The sequence below is a fragment of the Centropristis striata genome, chromosome 21 (genome assembly GCF_030273125.1).
Source record: "Centropristis striata isolate RG_2023a ecotype Rhode Island chromosome 21, C.striata_1.0, whole genome shotgun sequence".
NCBI classification, from domain to species: Eukaryota; Metazoa; Chordata; class Actinopteri; order Perciformes; family Serranidae; genus Centropristis; species Centropristis striata.
In genome coordinates, this window is record NC_081537.1 from 13,129,278 (window position 1) to 13,157,272 (window position 27,995).

General features: G+C 38.4%; 2 protein-coding genes across 2 annotated transcripts; one reads left to right on the forward strand and one right to left on the reverse strand.

Moving 5' to 3' along the window:
• Positions 1-4,856: 4,856 nt before the first annotated feature.
• sult1st6 (sulfotransferase family 1, cytosolic sulfotransferase 6) lies at positions 4,857-13,071 on the forward strand. The gene is made up of 7 exons (XM_059324845.1): positions 4,857-5,438; positions 6,318-6,446; positions 8,487-8,584; positions 8,717-8,843; positions 11,366-11,460; positions 11,539-11,719; positions 12,766-13,071. Exons 1-7 carry the CDS (start codon positions 5,252-5,254, stop codon positions 12,876-12,878), a joined length of 930 nt encoding a protein of 309 aa, XP_059180828.1. The 5' UTR covers positions 4,857-5,251; the 3' UTR covers positions 12,879-13,071.
• A 2,454-nt stretch (positions 13,072-15,525) lies between these two features.
• On the reverse strand, positions 15,526-26,781 carry atp2a1l (ATPase sarcoplasmic/endoplasmic reticulum Ca2+ transporting 1, like). Its single transcript, XM_059324847.1, has 22 exons — positions 26,664-26,781; positions 25,707-25,724; positions 25,254-25,336; positions 23,645-23,749; positions 22,861-22,999; positions 21,579-21,659; positions 21,406-21,491; positions 20,543-20,840; positions 20,270-20,436; positions 20,095-20,183; positions 19,893-19,995; positions 19,664-19,795; positions 18,592-18,712; positions 18,292-18,551; positions 18,086-18,197; positions 17,720-17,943; positions 17,375-17,595; positions 17,073-17,275; positions 16,900-16,985; positions 16,683-16,816; positions 15,806-15,923; positions 15,526-15,651 (listed from the first exon to the last, which is right to left on the reverse strand). The coding sequence occupies exons 1-22, from the start codon at positions 26,779-26,781 to the stop codon at positions 15,526-15,528; spliced, it is 3,024 nt and encodes a 1,007-aa protein (XP_059180830.1).
• Between the last annotated feature and the right edge of the window lie 1,214 nt (positions 26,782-27,995).

The window sequence follows — 27,995 nt, forward strand, 5'->3', positions numbered from 1 at the left end:
GGTATAAGGTATCAGTGTCACAGTGGCAGCAGGCACAAATTATAGTGTATTGGAAAAATGCTGATACAAAGCTGTGATCCTGTGCGGTCAGTACGACCTTGTCTCGCCCTGGTGTGTTTTTCAACCCTTACAGTAAAAACATATCCATTTACTGACATTGAAGTTTTAATCCTCTGAAGAAAATGATTATCAAGTTTCACAGCACAATGCAAACAATAAATGTCTCATCAGATTACCTGTCCTCTGTTTTGTTTGTGTAAAACCTGCTTCCATCTCTCCCTCATGATCGTGTGTAAAGGTTACCTACCTGGCACGCAATGCCAAGGAACACCTGGTGAGTTTCTGCTTCGATTGTATTAATCTGACCCAGTTTGAAAAATAATGGGCTACATGCCCAAGGAGAGTGCAAGTAGATTTAATCATATCCCTGCATCACTTTATCTTTAGCCAAACATATTATTACCATGCATACAAAGCTTTCATTAAAGACACTATTGATAAATAAGTTGATTTCTTGAACTCACTTTTTCTCCTCATAACATACTTTATACGCCCCAATGGCCAGGAGGAGATTAGCGGCACCCTGCAAAGCTGCAGGCTGCAGTGAATGCCAATAAGAGGTGAACAGAATGTTCCTTGAGATACACAAAGCAGAGAAAGAATTTCATGTCTATTTTTGGTTTTGTTCAGACTTTTCTTGTTCAGAATAATTTAATTGGAGTCCTATTCCAATTAAACTGTGTTGCTTTTTACTTTACTAGATAACTGGGGCTGTACATATCAAACTGAGAAAGTTTTGCACCTGACTTAAAGTTAAAAGTAAAATATTGTACTGTTAGCACAAGCTTAAAACTAAAAGCTCCTCATGACGTTTTTAATGAATAAAGCATGATCATACATTTAAGAAGGTCCCTTAATTTAAAAAAAAAGATCATGTTTGCAGGAATTGTACAAAATAGCATTGGACGTTTATGAATAAGTGATAAATACAAGCAAAGAGAGAGAGAATATGTGTTAAACATTCTATCACATGCTCAAATCAAACACAAATAGGAGCAAACCTATAATGAATTATATTGTTTTTGCTGGACCTTCCATGCAAGATGAAATTTCAATAGGTAAAATGAATACAAATGTAATCTCTGTGAAAGAAATGTAATGAATAATGTATCGTTATTGTTCAGCTTTGGGGGAAAAAAAAAAGTGGGTACAACATTCTCCAGGTACGCCCCCTGCTGGTTGCATGAGTTCTAGAAAATAGCTTTCAGTATCTCCATTGAGCATATGAACAAATTACTGTACTAACTGGTGTTAATATGAGCAGTGGCGGAATGTAACTAAGTACATTTACTCAAGTATTGTACTTAAGTACAATTTTGAGGTACGTGTACTTTTTTTTTTCAAACTTCTCTTTATTGTTTTTTTTTCTTTCGTTCACATACAAAAATAAAGAATGTACATGTTCATTCATGCTTAAAATCAACACGAAAGAGCAGAATGATAGTGTTATAAAAATTAGGTTTATACAGTGTTTCAGATGTTTTAAATCCTACAATGAGTATGGGAGGCCCCATTTCTTACATGTCTTGTTTATACTTCTCTTATATGACTTTATTGCTGGGGCTGGCAGGGTGAGGTAAGGTTCAGGGTAAAGTATCAATAAAGGAAGTCTAGAACAGAGTGAGGATTAGAGAAAGGTCAGAGGACATTTAGATTGGGGATATCCTGATTACTGATTAGGGGAACAAAGGAAAATGTCTAGATGCACTGTCTGTTAACAATTTACAAGGGTTAGGACAGCCCATTATCAATAATAGTATAAGAACCAGCTGTTAGAGCTCCTCTGGGAGCCTTTTTGTCTGTAACCCCTCGTTGTGTGTTGCACTGTTAAATGCTCTTTCTTGTACAAGGATAATAAATTCTAATTCAACTTTACTACTCCAAATCCAATCTTCTCGATTGAAGGGTCACTCTAAATAATTCCTATAACAGATAGTAGCAGTAAACCCCACACAAAAAACAAAAACAAAACAAAACACAAAAAAACAAAAAACCTAGGTGGAGTCAAATCAAATATCAAAACAAAAATAAGGTTTACAAATAAAGTAGATTTAAATATTATAATACAACTCGGAGGATGTCAGGTTTTCCAAAATTTACATTTGTTAATTTTTCACTGGGTTATATTTAGTATAATAATCCATAAATGGCTGCCTCTCAAGGTGAATTTTATTTTTTCTAACTGCAAATGTTTCATTATGTCATTCATTAAAGTTTGATAAACTGGAGGATTTTTTTGTTTCCAGTTCAGCAGAATTATTCTTTTCGCTAACAGTGTCAGGTACGTGCACTTTACTTGAGTATTTCCTTTTTATGTAGCTCCCTTCCTTTTTTGTTTGGCAATTCAACTTTTTATTTAGTTTTCATATAAAAATACAAAAACAACAACAACAACAACAACAACAATAGAGTAGACATCATTGTTATTATACAGTACAGTAATATGTCCCTAGATTGATCACAAGTGAGTTTTCAACCAAAAAAGTATTTTAAAAAAGGGAAAAGAAAACAAGGAAATACAAGACCACAATAGAATAATATTTCAGGCACCACAGCAGCATATTTGCCTCATCACGATACATTCACATTACCATAGGCGCAAAAAAAATATGGTCCCATGACTTTTTAAAAGTTCTCATTTTCATTATTAACTCTGGCTATGTGCTCATAAAACAGTACCTCTGACATTAGGTCCAGCCATGGCCTAAATTTTGCGAGGGACCAACTTTTGTTGACACATTTTCACTTCTGTCACCAGAAAAGCGACAGAAATTTTATGATTTTACTATTTTTAGTAACATAATATAGACGAGAGAGAAATTAGGCATTACTTATCTTGAACACAAAATGTTTGGCTGACAAATCTGCTATATTTAAATCCAGGCCATAATAATATGATCTGTTTTAAATTACAAATCAAGGATTCACCGGCTGCCCTCTCCTCACACTGGAAGAACTACATAGTTCCTGCTGCCTGAAAAAGGGTAAGGACATAATTAAGGACAATTCCCATCCAGGACACTCACTTTTTGAACTGTTGCCATCAGGCAACAGATACAGATCCATAAAAACAAGGACAAACAGGTTCAAGAACAGTTTTTATCCAAATGCAGTACAAAGAATTACCAACACACACAAAAAAAAATCTGTTTGTGGTTGTGCAATAACTAACAGAATGTTGGTGTGAATGCTGTTTTTATATATTATTAAATTTTATCTATTTTTTTATTACCTTTTGGCATTTTGGCTATTTTATATATTTAAGGGATTTTATTTATGGAATTTGCACCGACTGGTGAACATGTTTTCTAATTTCATTGTACTGGTGACAGTAAAAAATAAAGAATAGAAAAATAAATCCATCCATCCATCCATCCATCCATCCATCCATCTATCTATCTATCTATCTATCTATCTATCTATCTATCTATCTATCTATCTATCTATCTATCTATCTATCTATCTATCTATCTATCTATCTATCTATCTATCTATCTATCTATCTATCTATCTATCTATCTATCTATTCCCATCCCATCTATTTACTTTATGTCACGTAAATGTGGTCCTTAATACTCTGAATTGAATAATAATAGTATTAATTAGTAGTAGTAGTAGTAGTAGTAGTTCTTGTCTGTCTGCAAACAATAGGACTTTTTCTTAATCTGTTTGCTGGTCCAGTCAGAGAAACTGAGAGGAAATGACACAAAGTTGAAGGTATTTTAAGAACCTAAAAAATTCAGGTCTTTGGAGAAAACATTCAGTGCTGCAGCATTAGGAGCCTCCGCCCTGCTGCGACCCTCCTGAGGAGATATTAATTAAATTTGACCAAAAAAGTGTATTAGAAACACTCACTGCACCTTTAAGGTAGAAACTTCTTCCAAATGTAGCCAATTGGCTGCCAAATTTATTTGGAATCAGTCAGAGGCTGTTCATGCTGGTGAAGTGATGCTGTGATGGCCTTTGTACTGTTACACATTACACACAGCATGTTTCAAAAAACCCATAAAAATCAGAGAGGAGATCTTCCTTTTTCCTTGTTGGTCTTATAAAGACAGAGACTCTTATAAAAACAACCTGTCTGCATGTCTAATGCCCTGTCTCCCATGAGGAAGCATCTGATCTAAAAGGAAATGCCAAATCACTTTCATAAATGCCCCTGCAGAGACAGTATCTGTTTTGTATTAACTCTCGTCATCTTTAATTAAAAAAACACACACTTTGCTTTAGAAATGTAATTCTCATTTAACTTATTAAAGCTTTAGAATTCTTAATAAATATCTGCACTTTAAAAAAAACAGGATGTAAAACTTGTGAATGCTTCAGGCAACTGTCACGCTGGGCTTTTTTTCTGTCCAAATATTGTTTCTACATGCAGCAGGATATTGAGTGTGGAAATCCTGGAATGTGTAGTTAAAACAAACTGCTACAGGCTGAACTGGGCACCCCGGAGGCTGCATATTTCCATGTTAAATGTTTTTCCATGCCTATTAAAGTGTTTATCTTTGAGCTGGAAAAACATTTTTTGTGTCTCTCACATTTCTATTTGTGAGAAATACTGCCAGAAATTCAAGCCAAGTGTGTTGAGTTCTCAGGTTAAATGTTAGATCCATCTCTGGTACTCTTGTGTGTATGATTGTTTCCCTCCTCGTGGTGTGTGGGGGTCTTGTGAGACACTCCCTCGTCACGTTACAAAAGTGGAATTCATACGTGACTGGGAATGTTACATAAGGGCACTTTAGTGTGGGACTGCTTGTGCAAGTTCCAGCAATCACAGAGTGACAAGAACCTGGAACAAGCACTCAGACAGCCAGGTTATAAAGATAGAAAGAGGAAAAGCATCTTAGAGGGACTGCAGCACTTAGGCTTTAACTGGGAGTTCAGATGGGATTGTTTTTTCAGATACTGGGTGAGGCCAGAAGAAATCAAGAGGAAACCAATAAATTCCTGGGCAACAGATAAGGACAAAGGAAGAGATCATGACAGTACCGTGACAAGGATGTTATATTTGCAAACAAGTGGAGTTTATGGTGTACACATGCAAATCAACCGTGAATTACAAAAGAGCCAGCTGAGAGAGGAGCTGCTGGAGAAAGGACCACCCTCCACTCCCACAGTTCTGCCTGGGACATTTACAAAGTCACATTTTGGCTTCTGGTTCTTGGTTTTCTCGACTTAACTTTTATCAGACATGTCGGAGGGGAAAGGATTATCCTACAGTGAAGCCATCGAGCAGGCGAAGGGCACATTATATCGCTTCCCTCTCATCCCGGTCAGAGGAATTCCTCTCATGAACCACATCGCTAACAACTGGGACTCCGTCTGGGATTTCCGTCCTGACCCCTCAGACCTCCTCATCGCCACCTACCCCAAAGCAGGTACTTTAGATACGGTCTAATTGGCCAATCAGAGAGGATTTTTGTGTGTGTGTCATGTGTCTTTTGTTGACTTTCTGTTCATGTTTGCATAGTTGGCACCAGTAGTGGTGCATTTATACATTAAGAAGTACAAAATAAATTATTACTTGATGCATTATTTCTAATTCTGCAACTTTATATTTCGACTCCAGGGAAATATTGTGCTTCTTGTTACACTTTTACAGCTTCAGTTACTTTTCATTTTAAGACTTTGCATACAAAACAAGTGGCAACCTCAAAGTATGTGGCATTGGTAAGTGTAAAATGTGTATAGAATAGTTCAAATTAACAGTAAATTGCTGCTTACATGTTATGCAACATTAATAATAGTCCTGAAACATAATATATATAATACTAAAACACACACATGGTTTATCTTTCTGAATTTTGAATAACTTTTCTTTTTAAAGTACATTTTGCCTGATAATATTTGAAACAAAAACAAGACTCAACACTTTCAATTTGTGTTCAAAAGGAGTGGGAAGAAGCCTTATCCCACCCCTTCTCCCGATGTTGATTTACTATATTCAGTTATATAACAACAATAATATTTATGGATATGTATGTATAACACATAGTAATGTAGTATATAAACTTTTTATTACCATTATTAACATACATAACCTAAGTAAAGTATCTACCTACACTACTGAGATAAAGCTAGAACATGATGAGTCCATCTTATGGTGAAGTTGACAAAATAAAATAAAAAGACCAGAAAAGCAATAAAGGGAGTGAATGTTGGGTGAATGTTTAACATGCACAAACTGGTGAGATTCAATACATGAGATGTGTCCTATTCATTCAACTCAGTGTTCATTTGTGTTTTGGGGACATAAGGGACCACATGGACCCAGGAGATAGTTGACCTGCTCCTTCACAATGGAGATGCTGAGGCCTGCAAACGAGCCCCGACACCGGTCCGCAGCCCTTTCCTAGAGATCTTCTCCCCACCACCCATTGCCTCAGGTGTGTGTTATGTTTGCATGTACATAACAGTGTGAATTACCTTGTAAGCCTATCTTAACCCTTTGATGCACAACATATGGACAACACTTCTAAAGTATAACATGGGTCAAAAATGACTAATTTATCCAAATTTGTATTAAAATTAAATTACTTAATACTGTAATAATAGTAATTTGTTTCAAATAGTTACTTTCCACACTCATATATTTAATATATTTAACGTGTTTATGTATCATTTTGTCACACATACAGTGTATCTTGAAGGTATTAACAGAGCTTCACTTTTTCCACATTTTTTTATGATTCAGTCTGATTCCAAAATTGATTAAATTCATTTTTCCTTAAAATTATACACACAATACCCCCATAATGAAATTTTTGACCCATGTTGTGCATTAGAAGCGTAGTGATACAAAAAGGGTTTTTATTCAAAAAGTAAGAAATGAAAAACAAAAAATTAGGATGTATGATGATGAAAAACAAATTGATTGAGGAAAACCTGGAATACTGAATGATGAAATTAATTTATTGCGAAGATATAGAAAATTAAAAACTCAGTCGGGTCACTTTAGACCCATGTTGTGCATCAAAGGGTTAAAGTGCACTTAAGCCATAAGATATATTTCCAAATACAACCTACAACTACGTCTGACCATGCCATGTCAGAACTCACAAATCTAATTCCTGTTTTTATTTTTTCTCCTGACTTGGTCAAGGTCGAGAAGCTATTAACCTATAAACAGTTCTGCCAAACAGACTCAAACATGAAAATGAAGTTCATGTAGTCTTGTTCTTTAACTTGTTGTCAGTTGAGCTGTTGCACATTAACCAGGCACACCTCTCCTATTGCCACACAGCCGAGGTCCAGACGTAGGATGTCCTACCTTTGACCTGCTGGACAGAAGTCCCCATTCAATCTTTTCACCCTGCACAAGCTTCATGCAGGTGACACAGCAATGCTTTAACAGTTCTAGTAAGCAAAAAGACAGGATGCAAGGCAGATAGTGTTCAACCAATGAAACAATTGGCCTGCTCTAACAAACACATGACTCACTTGCCAAACCAACCTCAGCTTACATGCGTTTGAGTTGAATTGTCAGCCAGTCTTGGGAAGTAAGTTAGCATTTTAGCGCCCTGGGGTCTATCATCTCAAACTCAATGAGGATTTTGAATGGGTTGGTGGTTAGATGCCTAAAATAAGGTCTGTGGTTAACACAAGCTGAAGAGATGTTGGTATTTTCTTGTACACCATAAAATATATCAGTAAATACCCCCAACTGTGAATTTTGAAGTTTTTACAAGTCCTAAAAAGGGGGTTGCTAACAAGTGGCTAAATGAGACAACGGTGGTTGTCGAGGACATTAATCTCTCTTCATCATCTCTTAGTAGTTTGCCTTACATCCTTTGGTAGTGTTTTCAGAGCTCTTGCAAACTCTTTTAGATTGTAGATTAGGTAAATAAACAATTTGTAAGGCTACGGTTTCACGCGACCGTGGAGTATTTTACTATAGCATGGCGTTAGCTTTTTACCTCTGTCAACTGCATTAACGTTTCAAACTTCATAAAAGTTGTGTTCATTTGTGAAGATTATCCTGTTGAACAAAACGCGTAAGCATCAGAAACGTGTTTGCCACAGAGCTTATTTTCTGCAATGATCCAAAATCCAATGCAAAAATCCCATAGGCTAATTCTCAATAGCAATGCTAACTTCCGGGTTGGCCTACCAAAATCGTCATTTTGTTTGCTCTCTATGGTTGATAAAATATAATAGTGTCCTCTAAGGTGCCCTTCCAGTGAAGATGCACTAAAGGGCGTCCTTCCAGTGGAGAAAACAAGTTCCCTCTAGGCTGCCCTTAAACCTGAGAAAACACAATGTAGTGCCATACAGGCTGCTCTATGTGCTAGAACACATTCTGGTTGGAGCCCACCCCATCCATCTCTGTCCATAATGTAACAAAAGCATTTCATGAAATCTATGAGTATGAAATAAAACAAAACACTAATATCTTACATATCTTTTCCACTCAACTTGTGTTTTAGGCCTTGATCTTCTGAAGAACATGGACCCTCCAAGAATGATCAAGACACATCTTCCTATTCAGTTGGTGCCTCCTGCATTTTGGGAAAACAAGTGCAAGGTAAGACTCAAACTGTCTGATTCAACTGAAAGAAAATTCCTGCAGTGAACTTCATTGCTTAATACCCAACAATAAAAATGTTGTAATGTTGTAAAATCCCTCTTTATATGTCCCTTCTGATTGTGTGTGAAGGTTATCTACGTGGCACGCAACGCCAAAGACAACCTGGTGAGCTACTACCACTTTGATTGCATGAACAAAACGCAGCCTGAGCCAGGACCCTGGGACGGCTACATAAGGAAGTTCATGCAAGGAGAGTGTAAGTAGATTAAATCACATTCCTGAGTGTCATCTTACCTTTATTCAAGTTTTAAGCCTCTAACCAAACCAAGAAATTACCATCACACTAATGCTTTTGCACACTCCACCAGCCAGAAGTGTTATATATGTAAACGTGGTTGGTGGCATTTGCAATTATTTTAAAGAACAAGTTTCCATACTTACCTCCCTGTCTTCCCCCATGAGAAATATAATATGTCCATTACAGGATTAGCAGCACCCTGCAAAAGTGCTGCAGAGTGAAGTTAATGCCAATCAGAAAAAATGTTCATTCAAATCTACAAATTAATTTCAAATGTTGCATGCATTTAAATTGTCTTGCAAACGGTCAGGTTTAGAAGATTATCCTAACTTTAGTGATGGTTAATCATTTGCTAATGCTTAACAGTTAAGATACACAGCAAAATTGGGAGTGTTAATTCAAATCACAGAGTGTTAAATTTAACACTTTTTCTGAGTTTATATAGTTCTCACGGATTCTGAGTTAAAATTACACTTTGAAAAGTGTAAATATTTTAACTCTTTAATAGTGTTAAATATTTGACTCCCTTGGTGTTGTTTTATGACACCACATAAGTGCACTTTAACTCCAAATCATGTGTTAATTTTTAACATACATTGTGTTATTTTATGACACATTAACGTGTTATTCCCTTTCACTGTGAGTGTTAATTTTTAACATACATTGTGTTATTTTATGACACATTAACGTGTATTTTTAACCCTAAAATCGTGTTATTCCCTTTCACTGTGAGTGTTAATTTTTAACATACATTGTGTTACTTTGACACATTAAAGTGTATTTTTAACCCTAAAATCATATTCACACATTATTTCCTTTCACTAATGTGATACTTAACATTCATTGTTTTGTTTTATGATACATTAAAAGTGCATTCTGTCTTTAGCCAAACATACAAGTCACAAAATCTGAAAATCAACTCCAACTGAAGTGAATCTAACTCAGGTGTCAGGTGTTAACATGTAACTCGCTTGATTGACAACGCTGGCAGAGCTTTTTGATCATAACAAGTGTTAAAAAAACCCTCCAAAATCAACACCCACTAACTCAAAATTATTAACACTGAAAAAACAAAACTACAGATTTTGCTGTGTAGCTCTCCAATCAAACATTCTTTCTGTGTGCAGTTGTCTTAGAAAGGGTTTTAAAAGCTAACCAATACAAATACATTCAAAAGCAAACATCTGTGTTTGTCTGTGCTGGTGTTGGTGTGCCATGAGCTTAAAGATTAATGAGAACATTTTTGGGTTGCCAGATTGTGGCTTCAGTTGGCTGTTGTTCAGTGGCTGATGGTTCTAAAGTGCCCCTATAATATTAAGCCTGGATCCCCCCCAGGCCACCCTAACTAGACTGTCTTTAAGAGGCTATAACAGGCTCTGTTTTAAAGTTAAGTGAATATATTGGTCCCATGCAGTTTGGGGCATAGACCGTTCAGTTTTTTACATGCGGTACAAATGTCTTACTGCGTATTCAAAAAGTTGTGTATTTCAATGTTTCTGCATACTGGGGTCATTAAACAGTCTTGGAATTGCATATATTGGACATCAGTGGAAAGCTGAGACTCTTGTAAATCCAATTAGCCCAATTTTATTCATGTGTGATGATTTTAGTCCCCATACAGCTAATTCTCATGAACAACTTTGTGTGATTTCTCATGAAAACATTACCCTATATGACACATGATGATCACAACACCGTAATTCGTGACAATCACTATTTTAAACAGTATTCAGATCCCTTACTTCAGTTAAAGTACTAATACCACACTGTGAAATTACTCCAGTACAAGTCCAGGACAAAAGTCCTGCATTCAAAACTTACTTCAATAAAAGTGCAAGTAAAAGTACTCGTTATGCAGAATGGACCCACTGTTTTGTATATTCCAAATATATTATTGGTTTATTATTATGTAAGCAGCTGTTTAATTAATATACTGTTATGAGGTTTACTTTTAAAAAATACGTAAAAAAATGTATTTAAGTACTGTACTTGAGTAAATGTACTTGTTACATTCCACCACTGGTTTTAAACCTGTTAAAGTTGTAAAACTGAAAGGTTTAGGAACCAAAAACACTTGATTATGATTAGGAAAAAGGAACAGGGTTAGGCTTTAAAAAACATTAGTTTCAGATACAAAAACAAGACATGAACACTGGTCTTCTGGTTCATATCAATTTTGTGGGATAGATATGAATTCCAGTGCATTGCTTTTTTGTAGGAAATCATATGAATAGGAGGAGTTCTGACCATTATTATCAGTCATTGATTGGTCAAAATGATTACATTATGCAACAAATGTGTGGCTATCAACCCAGAAAAGGCCACAACAACTGATGAGATATAATAGACCATGGGAATAGCACTCATATGCTTTTACTTGTTAGAATTAAAGTAATTTGAGTTAGTTGACGAAGTTGACATTAACCTCACCTGAATGTAACATTACCATGAAACATGCTCAGTGAACTCTGTTTCTACAGTGGCTTGGGGCTCCTGGTACGACCATGTGAAAGGTTACTGGAAGGAGAGAGAGAAGAAGAACATACTTTACCTTTTCTATGAGGACATGAAGGAGGTATAGAGAACATAATGGACTCAGAAGTATTACCAAAGCCTGCTGTACACACACTTAGCGTGATATTTACTCCCCCAGAATCCTCGGCGTGAAGTGGAGCGAATCATGAGGTACCTGGAGCTGTCCGTCTCTGACGAGGTCATCAGCCGAATCGTGGAGCTCACGTCCTTTGAGAAAATGAAGGAGAACCCGATGGCCAACTACTCCTGCATCCCAGCACCTGTTTTTGATCAATCTATCTCCCTGTTCATGAGAAAAGGTGCTTCAATCTGCTCTTAGTCTTGTCCAGAAGCAAGAGATTGATCAAAATAATAAAAAACATAAGCAGGGTAGGACATGTAACAGTTCCAACGTAGATGGTGACTGGGACACTCCCAGTTTGGAGAAGCAGGCAGGAGACACTGAAGCTAAATAATATACTGCTGTTTAGTCACCTAAAAATACAATATCAGTTTAAACAGCAGGACACGCTACACAAATACAGGACACACCACTTTGTCCTTGAATTGTGTCACATTTTTCCCCTTTCCATACATCACATTGTACTCAGTGATGGAAGAAGTATCCAGATTGCTTATTTCAGTAAAAGTACTAATACCACACTGTAAATTTTCTCCCTAAAGGTAAAAGTCCTGGCATTCAAAACTTACTTCAGTAAAAGTACAAAAATTTCAGCATCAAAATGTACTTTAAGTATCAAAAGTAAAATAACTTGTTATGCAGAATGTCCCCACTCAGATTATATATATATATATATATATATATATATATATATATATATATATATATATATATATATATATATATATATATATATATATATATATATAAACATATTATTTGTGTATTATTTGTATTGGCTCATTTTCACTACTTAATACACTGTTATGAGGTTTAATGGCAAAAAGAAAGTCTAATCACTTTAAATTATAGCTGGCAGCTAAATGTAGTGATGTAAAAAGTACAATGTTTGCCTCAAAATGTAGAGGAGTAGTACAGTAAGTAACTACAGTTCTTGCTAAATGCACTTAGTTACATTCCACCACTGATTTTGCAGTATAGTGGCGCCCCCTAGAGGTTTATAGATTTTTTGCCTTTGCTTCTGTTGTTTTAAGGACTCTGTCATGCTCAATTTATCTAAAATAATTAGTTGATTTATTTATTAGTCTTTTGGCAGAAATCAATCTGAAACTAATTAGTAATTGCTTCATCTTTTTTCTGTCTTGTTTTGGACTATTTAAAGCCTCATTTTGATTTATATACCTTAAACTGTTGTGTTTTCTTGTGCAATTTATCTCTTTACAGGTGAAGTAGGTGACTGGAGAAACCATTTCACACCGGAGCAATCGAAGATGTTTGATGAAGATTATGAAGAGCAAATGAAGAAAGTTAACATACCATTCAGGACCCGCATCTAAAGGATTTATGTTTTTTGTTGCAGCTTTGCAAAACAAAGGCCGGTGAAATGACACTGTGAGGCACAAATACTGTCCCAAAATCTGACACAAGCTAAACTAGAAATGACAAAAAATGAATTTGTTTGATGTTAAACACTGTCGTCACTGTGCCTCCTGATGTGGAGGAATGCTTAAAAGATCAATAAAAATGTGCTCCATAATACAAGTAAATGAGTTTGTAATCATCACTTTATTGCAGATTATCACGTAAACAATATATAAGACCAAAAGTGTTGTGACTGATTGGACATGCCCATTTTATGTCATGAGACCCCCCGACAGTCTGCTGATTGCATGGAGCCTATAGAGAGCGCTGGCAGCTGGAAGCATGTGGTTTTTTCTGCCCATATGAAGTCATTTTGCAACCCTACACCACACTGTACAGAGCCCAGCCTAAGAAGGGAGGCTGCACGAGACAAGAGCAACAAAGACTAGAATAAAAGTAATGAGCTGGAAAGTCAATCATATGAAAATGGACAGAGGACACAAAAACACAACAGCTGAGAATATCCAAGTTTAACAAAAAAATCACTTTTAATACATACTTTATTTCTGAGAATAAAATCTTAAATATTTGAATACTTTAACGGCAGGGATACTTCCCATCATTTGAATCAGATCTCCTTCCTTATATAGAGCCTATGTTTATATAGTTTTTTTTTGAGAAGTTTTATTGTTTTTTTAAATTAGTTTTCTTGTGTTTTTAACTCTCTCTTCTATTGGTTGGCTCACTATGGCTCTCGTCTTTGGTTTGGATCTTCTTTCTTCTCTCCGCCTCCTTCTCTCCAACCATTAAGATCCTCTTCTTCTACATCTCTATCTAGCCTCTGTACCTGGTGGAGAAAACAGATAAATCAGAAATGGAAACCAGCACTTTTGACAAATCACGTAGACCAACACTGAAACTATCTCAGCAGACAAACATAAGAACTACTTTGCTGAAGCAAAGCGTTACAAAGTTTGCCCAAAAATCGAATTTGTATAACTAAAAAGAGCACGATGTAATCTATCGTCTATCAGAGCAGCAAGCAAACTAATTCATTTTACATGGACAGCATGACAATCCAATTCTAAAATAATAAAATAACACTTTATCTCAACACCCCCTCCCTTATTCATGATGTATAAGCAGCATGTAAACACTTAATAAACTGTTTAACACAGTATAATGTAGTTAGAAGCAGCTATGTCATTTTAAGTGTAAATGTACTTTCCCCCAAAAAATCACAACTTCTCCTATTAAGACATATATGTGTAAATTATATTGCACTCATTATCTACATATCTATATACAGCATCATATTAAGAGTTAAGGGGAGACTTTTTAGATATCACTATAAAACTTCCCCAGTTTATTATTTTCATGAAGAAAATTATTTATTTTGTACTACAATGTTTCTTTAAATATGTAAATGAGCCATTAGTTCATTAAATATATGCTTCTCAGCATACATTTCCAGGACAGTAATCATGAACATTGGATCAGCCAAGTTTAAAATTCTTCTTTCCTTTTGTGCAAATGATAGTATTTAAAGGTTTTTACAGAGGGAATTTAGATTTTTACAACTCCATCAGTCACAAAATACAGTCAAAAGTTAGTGATGTATGAGAAAGAGGGTGTATAAGAAAAAATTGAGAAAACAGCCTCTAAAAGGTATGTATTCTAAAATGATGTTTTGGAAGAAACTACAGGTGAACAGGGATACATTCTTAAGTAATAGATAGATGTTGGGTTGGATGTTTTCTTTCCACTATTTTGACCACTAGAGTAAGTGTTGTGGAGGCAAAACAGCCCAAAATCTCAAACAGGAGATGGCTTTTGTCTTCATGATCTTGCCTCAAAATTGTTCATACGTGATACCTACATAAAAAAAACACTTTAAAAGACATTACATCTACCTACAACTACATTATAATATACTGCTTATAAATCCTAATAAGGAGGGTTGAAATAAAGTTTTGCCAGAGGCACTTTTATGGGACGACACCAGAGCATTGCTTACACTCAACGCTGACAGTAACAGCAGCAACTCAGAGGTCATTAAATCACCTCTGGAGGCCTCTCATGAGCCGGTACAAACACAGAGTTCAGACACACAAAGCAACATGATGACACATTTATTCGTCATGGTGTCACCTTGTCAGTTTGTGATGGACGTTTATTTTTAAGAAGCAGGGAGAAGCCCCAATTCAGTTTGATAATATTTGAAGTAGACACCACTGAGGACTGATTTTCATGAGAGCAACAACAAGAAACATGTGGCAGAACAAAAACTACACCAACAAGCAGGCAAACTACAAAATACACAGCGATTGTGGAATACCTTTGGTTACAGGCTAATGGTGGTGGGTTGTGTGAGTTTAGTCTGGAAATCAACAAGTGAGTAAGTAAGTTAGTTATTGATAAAGGAGGAATGGAGTTAGACAGATGAAAACAAACGTTGACTGATGATAGAATGAATGAGATGAGAGTTCAGGATGAAGAAGAATTATTAAAATATGAATGAATATTTAACAAAACTGGATTCATAAATTAAAATTAAAAAGATCAGAACAGATATTTTAGGAAATATGGTCTTTTTTTTGTGAATATGCAAAAAAGGCGAGGTTACTTACACTCAACGTAGTTGCGGGCGACAAACTTCAGCACCTCATCAATGAGGATGACGGGGAAGGAAAGCTTCAGGACCATCATCCATTCATCGACGTTCAAGTGGGTCAGCTTGAAGACCATCTGGAGGAGGAGGCAAAAGAGTCAGAAATGCTGGGAAACTACAACAAAGAGCAACTATGACTTAACTGGCTGTCACAGAGGACAATTTAAATCCTATAACTGGGAGATTTACACACGCAGCTCTTAGATAAATGTACAGTGGTGGCCAACTTACGGGCAGAGGGTCAACATAGATGATCATGAAGTGAAGGGACATGGAGAGAGTCATGGCGGACAGCAGCCAGAAGTTGCTCCATGGGGGCATGCGCAGCAGAGACTGGTTCTCAGACAAGCTTGACAAAGAAAGAAAAGGAATCATGAGCAGAGCTGGAAAATGTAAGAATATTACATCAGTAATGTGATTTACCATCTTATTTTTTGGACAGAGCGATTTCCATAATGTTGTCCTGGTTTTAAAGGCTGAATAACAGTAAAGTGATAATTAATTCGATTTTTAATTTTTTGAACTTATCACAATGTTACAGTCTTCACCCACTTAGTCAATATAGTCACATTACTGATGAGTAATTATTAAAAATCTCATCGTGTAAATATTTTGTGAATCACCAACCCTACAATATCACTGCAGTATCAATATTTCGGGGTTTCTGCACATTTTCATGGACACATTTTTTGACTCTTCCACAACTTTTCAAGGACCCATGATATTTTCCGTTACATAATGGATGCAATTCAGTGCGAATAATAAATGTGCAGGGTTAAGCTCAGATTCAACTTAAGACACATTTCTAATTTACATATTGTCACCTCTAAAAGGAGGGAAACTGAATGTGGCAGAATGTAGGGAAAATATTGGTATGGGTACGAGATAGAAAACTAGAGATTACTTTAAAATGTATGTACTTACACACCAAAACTTTTGAGGATTTATCTAATTTGATGACTTTTCCAGAGCTGGAAAATTACACAAGTCAATTTAATTTTGTGGTTTTTCGATGACCGTGGGAACCCCATGTTAGATTTTCTCCATATCACCCAGTCCTAATAATGACAGTAAATCTCTCTGGAGTCATCATCATGTGAAGTATTACCTGTTGAGAGCGTTGCACATCTCAATGGTGACCAGCACGGACAGGGCCATGGTCATGGGAGGGCAAGCCTCAAAGATCTCACAATCCAGGCCGGCGAAGTCCTCGTTCTCATCGTGGCACTGCATGAAGTGGGACTGCACAGACGACAGGAGAAGTTATCACCTCTGCACGTGAGTGTGTGTGTGACAGACAACATGAAAGAGAAATGATCACTCACCAGCTGGTAGTAGGTGACACCTGGGCCTTCGACGTCATACATGAACCAGTAGGCAGCACCGGCAACAGTGGCGCAACCGACGTATCCTATCAGGGAAACATGACGTTGTCAGTGTGGGTGACTGAATGCATTAAGACTGAATCCAGACATACTGTTCATAAAGTCCTACTTACCACCAATAGCCATGTATCTGAAGAACAGCCAGCCGGAGATCAGGGGCTCCTTGGGGGAACGTGGGGGCTTGCCCATGATGTCCAGATCTGGGGGGTTGAAGCCAAGAGCAGTGGCGGGCAGACCGTCAGTAACCAGGTTGACCCACAGCAGCTGGACGGGGATCAGAGCCTCGGGGAGACCCAGAGCAGCGGTCAGGAAGATACTGTGAGAGTGAAAATAATAGATTGCAGAGGTTAGCCAGAGAAAGATGGCTTGAAATGTGGCACTTTAGGTGTGGATTAGAGTTATTAAAGCCACTCACCAGACGACCTCACCAACGTTGGAGGAGATGAGGTAGCGGATGAACTGCTTCATGTTGTTGTAGATAGCTCTGCCCTCCTCAACAGCAGCCACAATGGAAGAGAAGTTGTCGTCAGCGAGGACCATCTCAGAGGCAGACTTGGCAACGGCAGTGCCAGAGCCCATGGCGATGCCGATCTCGGCCTTCTTCAGGGCAGGGGCATCGTTCACACCATCACCAGTCTGGGTCAGGAGGAGAGGAAGTTAAACTACACTCAAACTACACACGTGTGCAAATTAACATAGAAATACTATAAACGCTGGTCGCTGAACAGCTGAAAAACATCAAGTTTCGGATGCTGCTTACCATAGCAGTAATGTCATCATAACCCTGCAGGTACTCCACGATCTTGGACTTGTGGGATGGCTCCACACGGGCGAAGCAGCAAGCTCTGCGCACAGCCTCTCCCTGCTCATGAAGGGGCAGATCGTCAAACTCACGTCCGGTGTAGGCCTTGCCATCAACATCCTGCTCCTCGGTGAAGATGCCAATACGACGGCAGATAGCAATAGCGGTTCCCTTGTTGTCACCTGAGTTATGAAGGAAAGGTTTGGTGGAGAGTCAGTGGAATATATAATATATATATATATATATATATATATATATATAAATACATTGAAGGAGTAGATGAGCATTCTTGTATTGATAATATATCCCACCCATAATACTAACCAGTGATCATGATGACACGGATTCCAGCAGCTCTGCACAGCTCAATGGAGCCAGTGACCTCCTTACGGGGGGGATCCAGCATACCCACGCAGCCAACGAAGGTCAGGTCAGTCTGAGGAGAGAAGCGTGAATGGAGTCATTAAAAGGTTTTACACATAGTCACTGTTTCATCCGCACGTCTCCATATCAAGGCGTTTAGTTCTCACCTCGTAGTCGGCGAACTTGGTGGAGTCCTCAAGGTTCATCTCGTCCATCTTCAGTGGGGTGTCACGGGTGGCCAGGGCCAGGCAACGCAGGGTGTCACGGCCGGTACCCCAGTCTCTGATCACAGCCATGATCTTCTCCTTGATGGCGTTGGTCAGGGGCACGCGGTTGGTGCCAACACGAACGTATGCGCACCTGTCAATCACACCCTCGGGGGCGCCCTGCGGAGAAAACAGGATGATTATTTTGTATTGTGGTGAATCTGTGCAGTCAAAGTGCAGATTTCTGACCAGAGAAGCAACTTGCCTTCACGAACATCTTGGCGCCACCATCGCCCTTGGTGGGAGTGCAGTACACGGACATGGACTTCCTGTCACGGGAGAACTCAAGAGTGACGTTCTTCTTCATGAGCTGCTTGATCACCTGGTGGAAAAAAGGAGATTTTATTAGAAAAGTTGTCACCTGGCCACAGAATGGCCAAAACTTTGATTCTTTAGGACAAGTAGAACTGTGGTTCATAATTAGTGTGTATTAACCAACCATGTATTAACCTTTTTTTTTTTCTTTTTTTAGCATCTTGGCTTTGATGGAAATGCAAAGGATACATTGCATACATTGCATTTGTAGGTTTTACTATTTTCTACAGATTGGGACATTTTCACATGTCTAAATTAAAAACAATTTTCCTGGTCCACTCAGGTTATTGTTGCCCACTTATGGAAAAATAGAAAAGGCATTAAAATCAATATTTTTGCTCATTATAACTTAACAGAGGCTGTAAAATGAATAAAAAATATTTTTTGTTATTTAGTTATTTCATTAAAAAAAACATTTGCATAATGCAAACGACCATTTAAATGATTAAAATTCTGAAAACAAATGAATATTTGGTCATTATGATCAGGACTAATTAAAAAAGATTATATAATTTAACTCAGCGTTGGTAAACAATATTAATATTATCAATATGTTGTATTTTTATAGCAGTTTAAGGATGGGACATTTTTGTCCTCTAAGGTAAGAAAAGGGACTTTTTTTTTTTTTTTTTAAATCTGCACAATAAACGTGTTGAAATCAATGTTAATTTTTGACATATCTATATTACTATAGAGAAAATAATTACATTTTTGTGTAAAAATCTGAGAATTTATTAATATTTGATAGTTATTATCAGGCCTGAAGTTGGTTAAAAAAAAAAAAGAAGAAGAAAAAGAAAGAAGATTAAACTCAGTGAAAGTGGAAGGTAATAATATTTAATTTGATAGAAGTTTTTTTTGACATGGACCAATTTGTCCTCTAAGGGTTAGAAAAATACTTTTGATGCACTAGAGTTAACAATCCTCAACCTGTGTGAAATGTGAGGAGGAAACTTACGGAGCAGCAGGCGTTGGCTCTCTCGATCCTGGACAGGCTCTTCACGTTGCTGTTGAACACGTTCATCTTCTCAACCAGGCAGGACAGAGCGGTCTCAGTGGCCTCACCAACCTTCTCATAGATCTTCTTAGCCTGGATAAATGGTTGGAGATGGAGAGAATTAGTTAAACTGTGGATGGTTTATGATGTTTTAATGTAATAAATACACGGCATGACTTTAAGGCTTTACCTCATTGTAGTCCAGGGAGGAGTCGTTGCACAGGGCGCAGATGGTGGCCAGCTCAACAAGTCCGTCGTATTGGCTGCAGTTGGTCTTGGAACCTCCCTGGGAACTGAAAGATAATGACACAATTAGGAATAAAGTAGATGATGGTTCATGTGCACTTTAATGTATTTTAGATACTGCATTTGAATCAAGAAAACCAACTTACACTTCGCCCTCAGGGGTGTACTTGGAGCCGGAGATATCGAAGGCATCAAGGCTCACGTGCTCGCCCTCAGCGCTCTTGATGATGAACATCTGTGGTGCGGAGGAAACAAAGAAGGATTTAATTGTGTCTGAAGTACAGTCGACGACATCATGTCATTGCGAGTGTGCTCACCCACCTTGGTCACACACATCTGGTTGGTGGTGAGGGTGCCGGTCTTGTCGGAGCAGATGACAGAGGTGCAGCCCAGGGTCTCCACAGAGGGCAGGGATCTGACAATGGCGTTCTTCTTTGCCATACGGCGGGTACCAAGGGCCAGGCAGGTGGTGATGACAGCGGGCAGACCTGGGAGACATTAGAGGAAACTGTGAGTACGATAAACAAGCGGTGGAGGAACACACACACTGACTCTGACTGTCACTTTCTGCTTTTAACGATTCGCTCTCCTCACCCTCGGGGATGGCGGCCACAGCCAGAGCGACGGCGATCTTGAAGTAGTAGACGGCACCACGGATCCATGAGCCTCCATGGACGGGGTCGTTGAAGTGGCCGATGTTGATAGCCCAGACAGCAACACAGATCAGGGAGATAACCTTGGACAGCTGCTCGCCGAACTCGTCCAGCTTGGCCTGCAGAGGGGTCTTCTCCTGCTCGGTGGCGGCCATCTGGTCACGGATCTTACCGATCTCAGTGGCGACGCCAGTGGCGACAGCAACACCGATGGCTTTGCCAGCAGCGATGTTAGTGCCCTACAGAGGAAAGAAGCAGAGAAAGATAAGATAAAGTAAGATAAGAGAACAATGCAGTTACTATACGATATATTAAGATACATTACGATACGATAACAATTTTATTGAGCCCACACTGAGGAAGCTCGCTTGTTACAGCAGCTCAACTAGGACCGGGCAATATGGACAATATATTTTACCCCGATATAGATTATATCATTTCTCGATAATGGTATATATCATGATATAGCCACATGTTTTCTTGTGATTCATCATTAAATCATCTATATAAAAAACACAATGTAAAGCATATTTTTTATATTCCTGTGTAAATTTAAAAAAGCAAAGGAAAAATGTGATTGAGTGATAAATAAAAAAATGAAACAAGATTTAAAAAAAACAGGACTAAAATACAAGTAAAATGAAACAGATATAAAAACTACATCCACCTTTAGTTTATACAGATATAAAAGGCAAAAAAAAGAAAAGGTAAAGGTAGTAATGGATTGGGGAAATGGGAGTTAAGAGAAACCGGCAGAAGCTCAAGACAGTGAAGATAAAATATTGATGTTGTTAAGGCACTCACAGAGAAAAGCATGTTCTTCTTGTCCTGGTTGACAGCTCTTGGGTCGGGAACAGCCTCAGTGTGCTTGATCACACTGACAGACTCACCTGAGAGAGGAAAAACAGAATATTAACTTAAAAAGGCCAAAGACAGGAAAGACGTTGTGGCAGATTTTATATTTTTCGACACCTCACCGGTAAGGATGGACTGGTCAACACGCAGGGTGGTGGACTTGATGCTAACAAGCCTGATGTCAGCAGGGACTTTGTCACCAACTGTTGGGAAGCAATAAAATGAATTGTTATTTCTAATAAATTGTCAAAGAATGCATCAATATTTCTTAATTACAATATAAGTAAAATAAATGCAAAAATGCACATTTTTAATAACATTTGCCCCTTCAAACTTTAAACTCCTTTTTATTTTATATGTATAACACTTTACATGAAGGTTACTGCAGTTCAAAGTGCTTCACAGATGATCGATAAACCCATAATTAGGCAGAAAAAAGGTAGGTCGTATATATTGAAAAAAAGGCAAAAGCAATTTAACAATTAGAGACATTTAGACGCAAGACAATAAAAATGATGAAAATGTTTTAAAGTCGATTTAAGAGCTATAAGAAGAGGAATAATTTTAGAACTGAGTGAAAAAAGCCTAGAATAATTACATAAAAAATGAATAAAATAAATGTAAAATAGAAATTAACAAAAAAAGAATGAAATAAAATAAGAAATTAGTAACTAAAAAATGTTTATAAACCCTTCTTATTCAAATGCCTGACTGGGTAGATGAGGATTTTTATTGCCTTTAAAATGTAAATTTCATTGAAAAAAAAAGTTTAAAAAAATGACTGTAATAGTTTTAAGTACACATCACAGCAAACTTCTCCCACCATGAAAACCTTAAGTGAAAAATAATTAAACAAATTGAACAGATTTGTGGTAGAAGTTGTTCTAAAGTCAGCGCCAAATGCTCGGAGTAACTTTCTATACTTGATCTGTTTATGTCACAATCAGACAAAAACTGACACATGCCTGGGCCAATGAGAATGGAGCACACATGGTGGGGGGAGGGGACAGCCGGCCAGAGAGGCAACAGGTGTACACTGACAAATGAACAGAAGTGGGCAGTGGCAGCGTGGGGAGAAGAGGTGTGGCAGGTGCTCGTGAGGGTATTTATACTCATGATTTTGCTTTCCTTCAGTCAGCATGTTTTCACAGCGGCGCTACTCACATTGCCTTAAAAAGACACAAGCCTTTTCCAGACACTGAATTAATGTCTGTCTTTCTTTTTCTGAACAGAAATGTCAGCAGCTCTGATCTTTGTTGTGTCTTTTCAAAGTAACTACACGGTGGAGACTATTAACCATGACAGACTGTGACTAACAGGGATAATATTCCCCTGACATGAACTGCTACAGATCAGGCTGACAGATTGGGTTCCGCTCTTTAAAAATGATGAACAATTTCTTACCAGACACCTCAACGATGTCACCGGGGACGATTTCTCTGGCCTTGATCATCTGCACACTCTTTCTGTCGGAACGGTAAACCTTGCCCATCTCAGGCTCGTACTCCTTGAGAGCCTCGATGGCATCTTCAGCGTTACGCTCCTGTGGCACACACAGACAAAAATCCACGCTTGAATGTAATCCATACTCATGTTGTCCTTGGTCTGGCACTGACAATGTCCTCTAGCAGGCTTTGAGTCATTACACACAGCAATTACACACTGTTACACACCCTACTGATGACACATGAGCAGGTCAAATCTAGTCAATAATAATAATTATTGTGCAGAGATCTATGTTTATAATCTGGGTTCAGAGATCATATTAAGGGTGATAAAATATTCTTACAGGTTGCCAAAGTCAGTTCTGTTTTCATTGAGAAGGAACGAAGCAGCTGATTTGCCACTTGGCCGGGATGTGATAACAACAATGTTCCCGTGGCCGACTGATGCCCGACAGCGGTGCCAATGACTGACTGGCGTGCTTGCAGAAGAGCATGACTTGCATAATGTGAATCAGCCATCGCCAATCTGATGCTCGTATCATATTTACCTTCTTAAATAGAAGTGAATAATATTGTTTATTTATGATTTGCTTGATATTGTAACTGCAACTTTAGAGCACTTTAAACCAACTATTCTAGTTGAGAAACTGCGTCTCTGTAGAACACGCGGCAGTAACTGGAGCCTGTTTGCTTTCTGTTATTACTGCAATAGATATGTCTTATTGCCCAACACGCTCACTGACCTGCCACACTCCAACAACGGCATTAGCGATGAGGATAAGAAGGATGACGAAGGGCTCCACGAAGGCGGTGACGGTCTCTTCACCTTCCTCGAACCAGGCCAGCACCTGAGGTCAGAGCGGGAAAAAGAGCAAATCAGTAACATGCGCTGTTCCTAAGAAACAGCACGCAAATGTGTCGCAAATGTGTAGCAAATGCGAACTATTGTGTTTATTGCACTTAAATGGATAATTAACTATGTTTATGTGAATGAAAATGTTCCTTACAACTTTGAATAATGTGCAAAGTGAATAATAAGAATGTACATACAGAGGCTTTCCATGGAATTTATGGTTTTATGTGCATTACGCATGCTGCACACAACACATAGTATATACAGGTGCATCTCAAAACATTAGAATATGATGGAAAAGTCCATTTCCAGTAGTTCAAGTCAAATAGCCCCAACCAAGTATTGAGTGCATATAGATGGACATACTTTTCAGAGGCCAACATTTCCATATTAAACATTCTTTTTAAAATTGGTCTTTTGTAATATTCAAATTTCTTTGAGACACTGAATTTTAGGTCTTTGTTAAATGTAAGCAATAATCATTATAATTAAAATAAATTAAATGAATTCTGACATGAAATGTTTCATTCTGTGTGTAATGGATCTATATAATATGTTAGTTCCACTTTTTGAATTAATTACTGACATAAATAAACTTTTCTATGATATAGTATTCATTGAGATGCACCTGTACTAACATGCAAACAATGTGGAAAAAAATCCCAAAAGTGTGATTATTTTAAAAGCTTAATTACATAAGCTAGTTTCAAAACTGAATTTACTTGGAAAATGTTTTCTTTTCAAGCATTAACATCTGTTATTTTGATAATATAACTGTATGTCATAATATGATTACATAATTGTTATTAATTTGATCTCAATGTCCCATAACTCTTTGCTCCTTCTGACTTTCGTCGGAGGCCCTTCCTTCGTTCCTTCCTTCAGACCTGACCTTTCCCGAAGGATTCAGTTTCTCTCCTCAGCTTGGGGCTTTCTTAAAATAAACCCACACCCCTCAGCCCCCCTATACTTCCCTGACCCCCATCTCTCACTGGCTCCTCAATATTCGCCTTCTAAGGCCATCATGACAGCTGCCCGAAGGGGTAAAAGCTGGGCATAGGAATTAATACACCTCCTACAAGCCCTTGCAATGTGTCTCCCTCCTCTCAAGTTGTCATCCTCAAAAATACATGGAGGGGGAGGGGGATGAGAAGTTATCAGGACAAAGTGACCCGTCAGAAATGAGCATGCTTGTTTACTGCAGGAGAGAAGTGCATTATACTTATTAAGATGGTACTCAGAAATGTAAGAGGGCCCCAGAGAGTATTGTGCTTAAAATGTAAATGTGAGATTTTGAAGAGTTTACTGTAAAAGTATGCTCCTGTACTTTTGCAGAAAAAAGTCAGGTCATGCCACGTGGTGTCGTGGAATTCGTTACTGATATTATGTCCACTACAAATCCTACGGCTGTTACTTGAGTTTAAAATGAACATGACAGGAATAACAAGGGTTTAGAATTACTGACAAGATTTTTTTTAAACTAACACTTGTTTACTTACAAAAGAAATGCAGGCAGCCAGAAGCAGGATCCTGACAAGCAAGTCCTCGAACTGCTCAACAATCAGCTCCCAGATGCTCTTACCTGAGAGAAAGAAAAGAAATAAATGGATTATTATCACAAAATATGAATGCAATTACTGAAATGTGCAAGTGTTTATTGGTGCAAACAGTATAAAAAGTGTGAATTTTGAAGAAGAATGTAGGTGTACTTTATTAAATTCAGTTTTCCATTTTTTCCTTTCTTAGAATTATGGTTAAAATGTGTCATACATTGTGAGTACAATGTCATTAGCATGTGAGCATCATGTAAAGAAAATGCTGCCTGCAGGTATTATTATTACAACCCCTTTGAGAGTATTAATGATGCTCTTCCCATCCTGGTCAGAATCAGGTGTCTGGATGTTCTTGTTCAGATTTACATATCTTGTAAATGTGGCTGGATCAACACTTACCCTCCTCAGCGGGCAGCTCTGGAGTTGGACACAAAGGTGAAGGAGGAGAAAGGTTGTGGAGACAGAAAGACAGGAAAAAGGATGGTTTGTTAAAATGAATAACACTCAGAGAAGCAACATGGCTGCCATCAAGGAACATTTTCAACAAACCTCTGGGAAAAAGTTATACTTCTTGCTATAGGGTGACAAATAACTTCCATCTTTTGAGAAATCCTTGTTTGCTTTACACATAATGCACTGTTTGTATGCCTGGAATTAAAAAGCCATTGACTCCATTGATTGAACTTCTAGGCCTAATAAGAACCTCACTGCAGTTGCTGTTCACTTCACAAATTCCTTAATTTGTCAACAAAATAAAACATTAGTTTTACGGCGGCACTGAGGCAACAGGAAAATCAGCGTGAAAACAAGAATGCTTTAAACATAATACTGTCTAATTTGTCATTCCAATGGTTATTGATTAGCAATCATAATGCAGACCATTTAGCCGTAAGCCATCTAAGGACCTCCCCTTTCTACCCGGCCTAAAATTATCCATCTCTCCTGTTAACGCCCGCCCCATATATCACCCAGGAAGCTTCTTGAGCCATCACCTGTCTCTCTCGCTCTTCAGCCATCTTCTTTGGCTATCTTTAAATAGCTCTTCAAAGCCCTCAAAGTCTCTGCTTCTCAATGTCTCTGCATTTCTACCAGCTGTTGCAACTCCTCTCTAAAAAAGGATTACATGCAAAATCTCAACCCACAGCTATCTCTAAACTCTGGCGTTGACTCAGGAAAACACCTCCAGAAGATTTCCTAAAAAAATTGTATTTTGTGGAATATGTTGCATGCAAACATTCAGATAGTTTTAGAACTTTGAGAAGTTACTCCATTAGACCACCCTAATGGCTAAACACTTTGTACGTTTTTCTGCTTTCAGTAGGCCATCCACCCCATCCCTCATGCCCGCAGTCTCACCATTGAAGCCATACTTGTCCAGGTTCTTCTTGAACTGGTCGGGAGTGAGACCGGTGTTTTCATTCACTCCAAAGTAAGTCAGGCATTCTGCCGGTACTTTTGTGTGTGAGTTCTCCATCCTTTCTGGATAGACAAGGGATTTTCCTGTCTAACCGTGCCTCTCCGCGCTCTTTTACTTCTTAGATGTTCTCAGTTTTACCCTTGTTCCACCACCCTCGCCTAGAAGTGTGGCACCCTCCAATTCAGGAGTGCTGGACTGACAGAAAGAGCGAATATCTGCATACAAGTTCAGGGTTTTATACCACCAAGGGACTCAGGATTGGTGGAAACCCCGCAGACACACGCCCCCCAGATTCCAGCATGGGAGGGCATGGTGGGGGGGTCGCGGGTGGGGCTTGAGGTGGAGCAATGGGGAGGTGAGATGGTGGACTTGGACAGGAACTGGGGAGAAGGCTTGGATTTGGAAAGGAGGTAATGCAGGAGAGTGGTGGCGAAGGGGCTTGGGGAGTGGGGGTGTTGGGGGGGTCGCACCATGGATGAAAATGAGATCTGTTTTTGGAACATGCATGGTCAGTGGAATAAGACGAAGGGAGAAGGTGAGAGAGTGAGACAGGAGATCATCCAGGGGGGAGGAGGAGGGGGGGGGGGTGCATTGAGTGACGGCTCAACTGGTTTTTGCTGAGGAAGGTCTGAGCCAGAGAGAGAAGAGTGGACAAGCGAGAGGGAGATGGTAGACGAATAGTTTAGTACAAGAGTTAGGTGGCTTTTAGATATGCAGGCACATTGACACATAAAGTGCAAAGCTCACACCAGAAACATGAACTTTGTGAACTGCACCTACTGTCATCAACACATGTGCATGGTGCTGATAATAGCACAGACACCAGACCTGGTAGTAATAAACCTAGTAAAATAAGACATAAGAATGATGAAGGTAAAGTGAGTGTGTAGTAGAGGAACGATTGCCGGGGGACAGGAATGTCAAGAGGACAGCCAGCCTGTCACACTATCGCGCCACAGAGGAAAAGCCCCGGCTGCAGATACAGGAGGATCAAGTTTTATTTCTCTTTTTTTTATGAGGAAGGGGACACAGCGGGGATATAGTGAGCGGATTAGGTTGATGCACGACAGATGATCCGGCCACAAATTGCTATTCAGTGAGGCACAATGGCCTCTTGTGGCGGACTCACAGCACTGAATTTGTGTCTGTAAAAACAATTTCAAATGAGAGTGACAGAAAAAATAGATATTTCACTTGTTGTATAGTTGGGTTTACGAGCTTGACTCTTTCCAGTTTTTAATTCTTAAATCTATATTGTATCTAAGGATTTG

Excerpts from the sequence above, each read along its gene's own strand:
- sult1st6 (XM_059324845.1), top strand. The coding sequence starts at position 5,252 with ATGTCGGAGGGGAAAGGATTATCCTACAGTGAAGCCATCGAGCAGGCG. Across the intron at positions 8,585-8,716 it reads TTTGGGAAAACAAGTGCAAG|GTTATCTACGTGGCACGCAA; the intron begins GTAAGACTCAAA and ends TTGTGTGTGAAG. Across the intron at positions 11,720-12,765 it reads CTCCCTGTTCATGAGAAAAG|GTGAAGTAGGTGACTGGAGA; the intron begins GTGCTTCAATCT and ends ATCTCTTTACAG.
- atp2a1l (XM_059324847.1), bottom strand. The coding sequence starts at position 26,781 with ATGGAGAACTCACACACAAAAGTACCGGCAGAATGCCTGACTTACTTT. Across the intron at positions 20,184-20,269 it reads ACCAGATGTGTGTGACCAAG|ATGTTCATCATCAAGAGCGC; the intron begins GTGGGTGAGCAC and ends TCCGCACCACAG. Across the intron at positions 19,796-19,892 it reads CCTCCCTGGACTACAATGAG|GCTAAGAAGATCTATGAGAA; the intron begins GTAAAGCCTTAA and ends CCATTTATCCAG.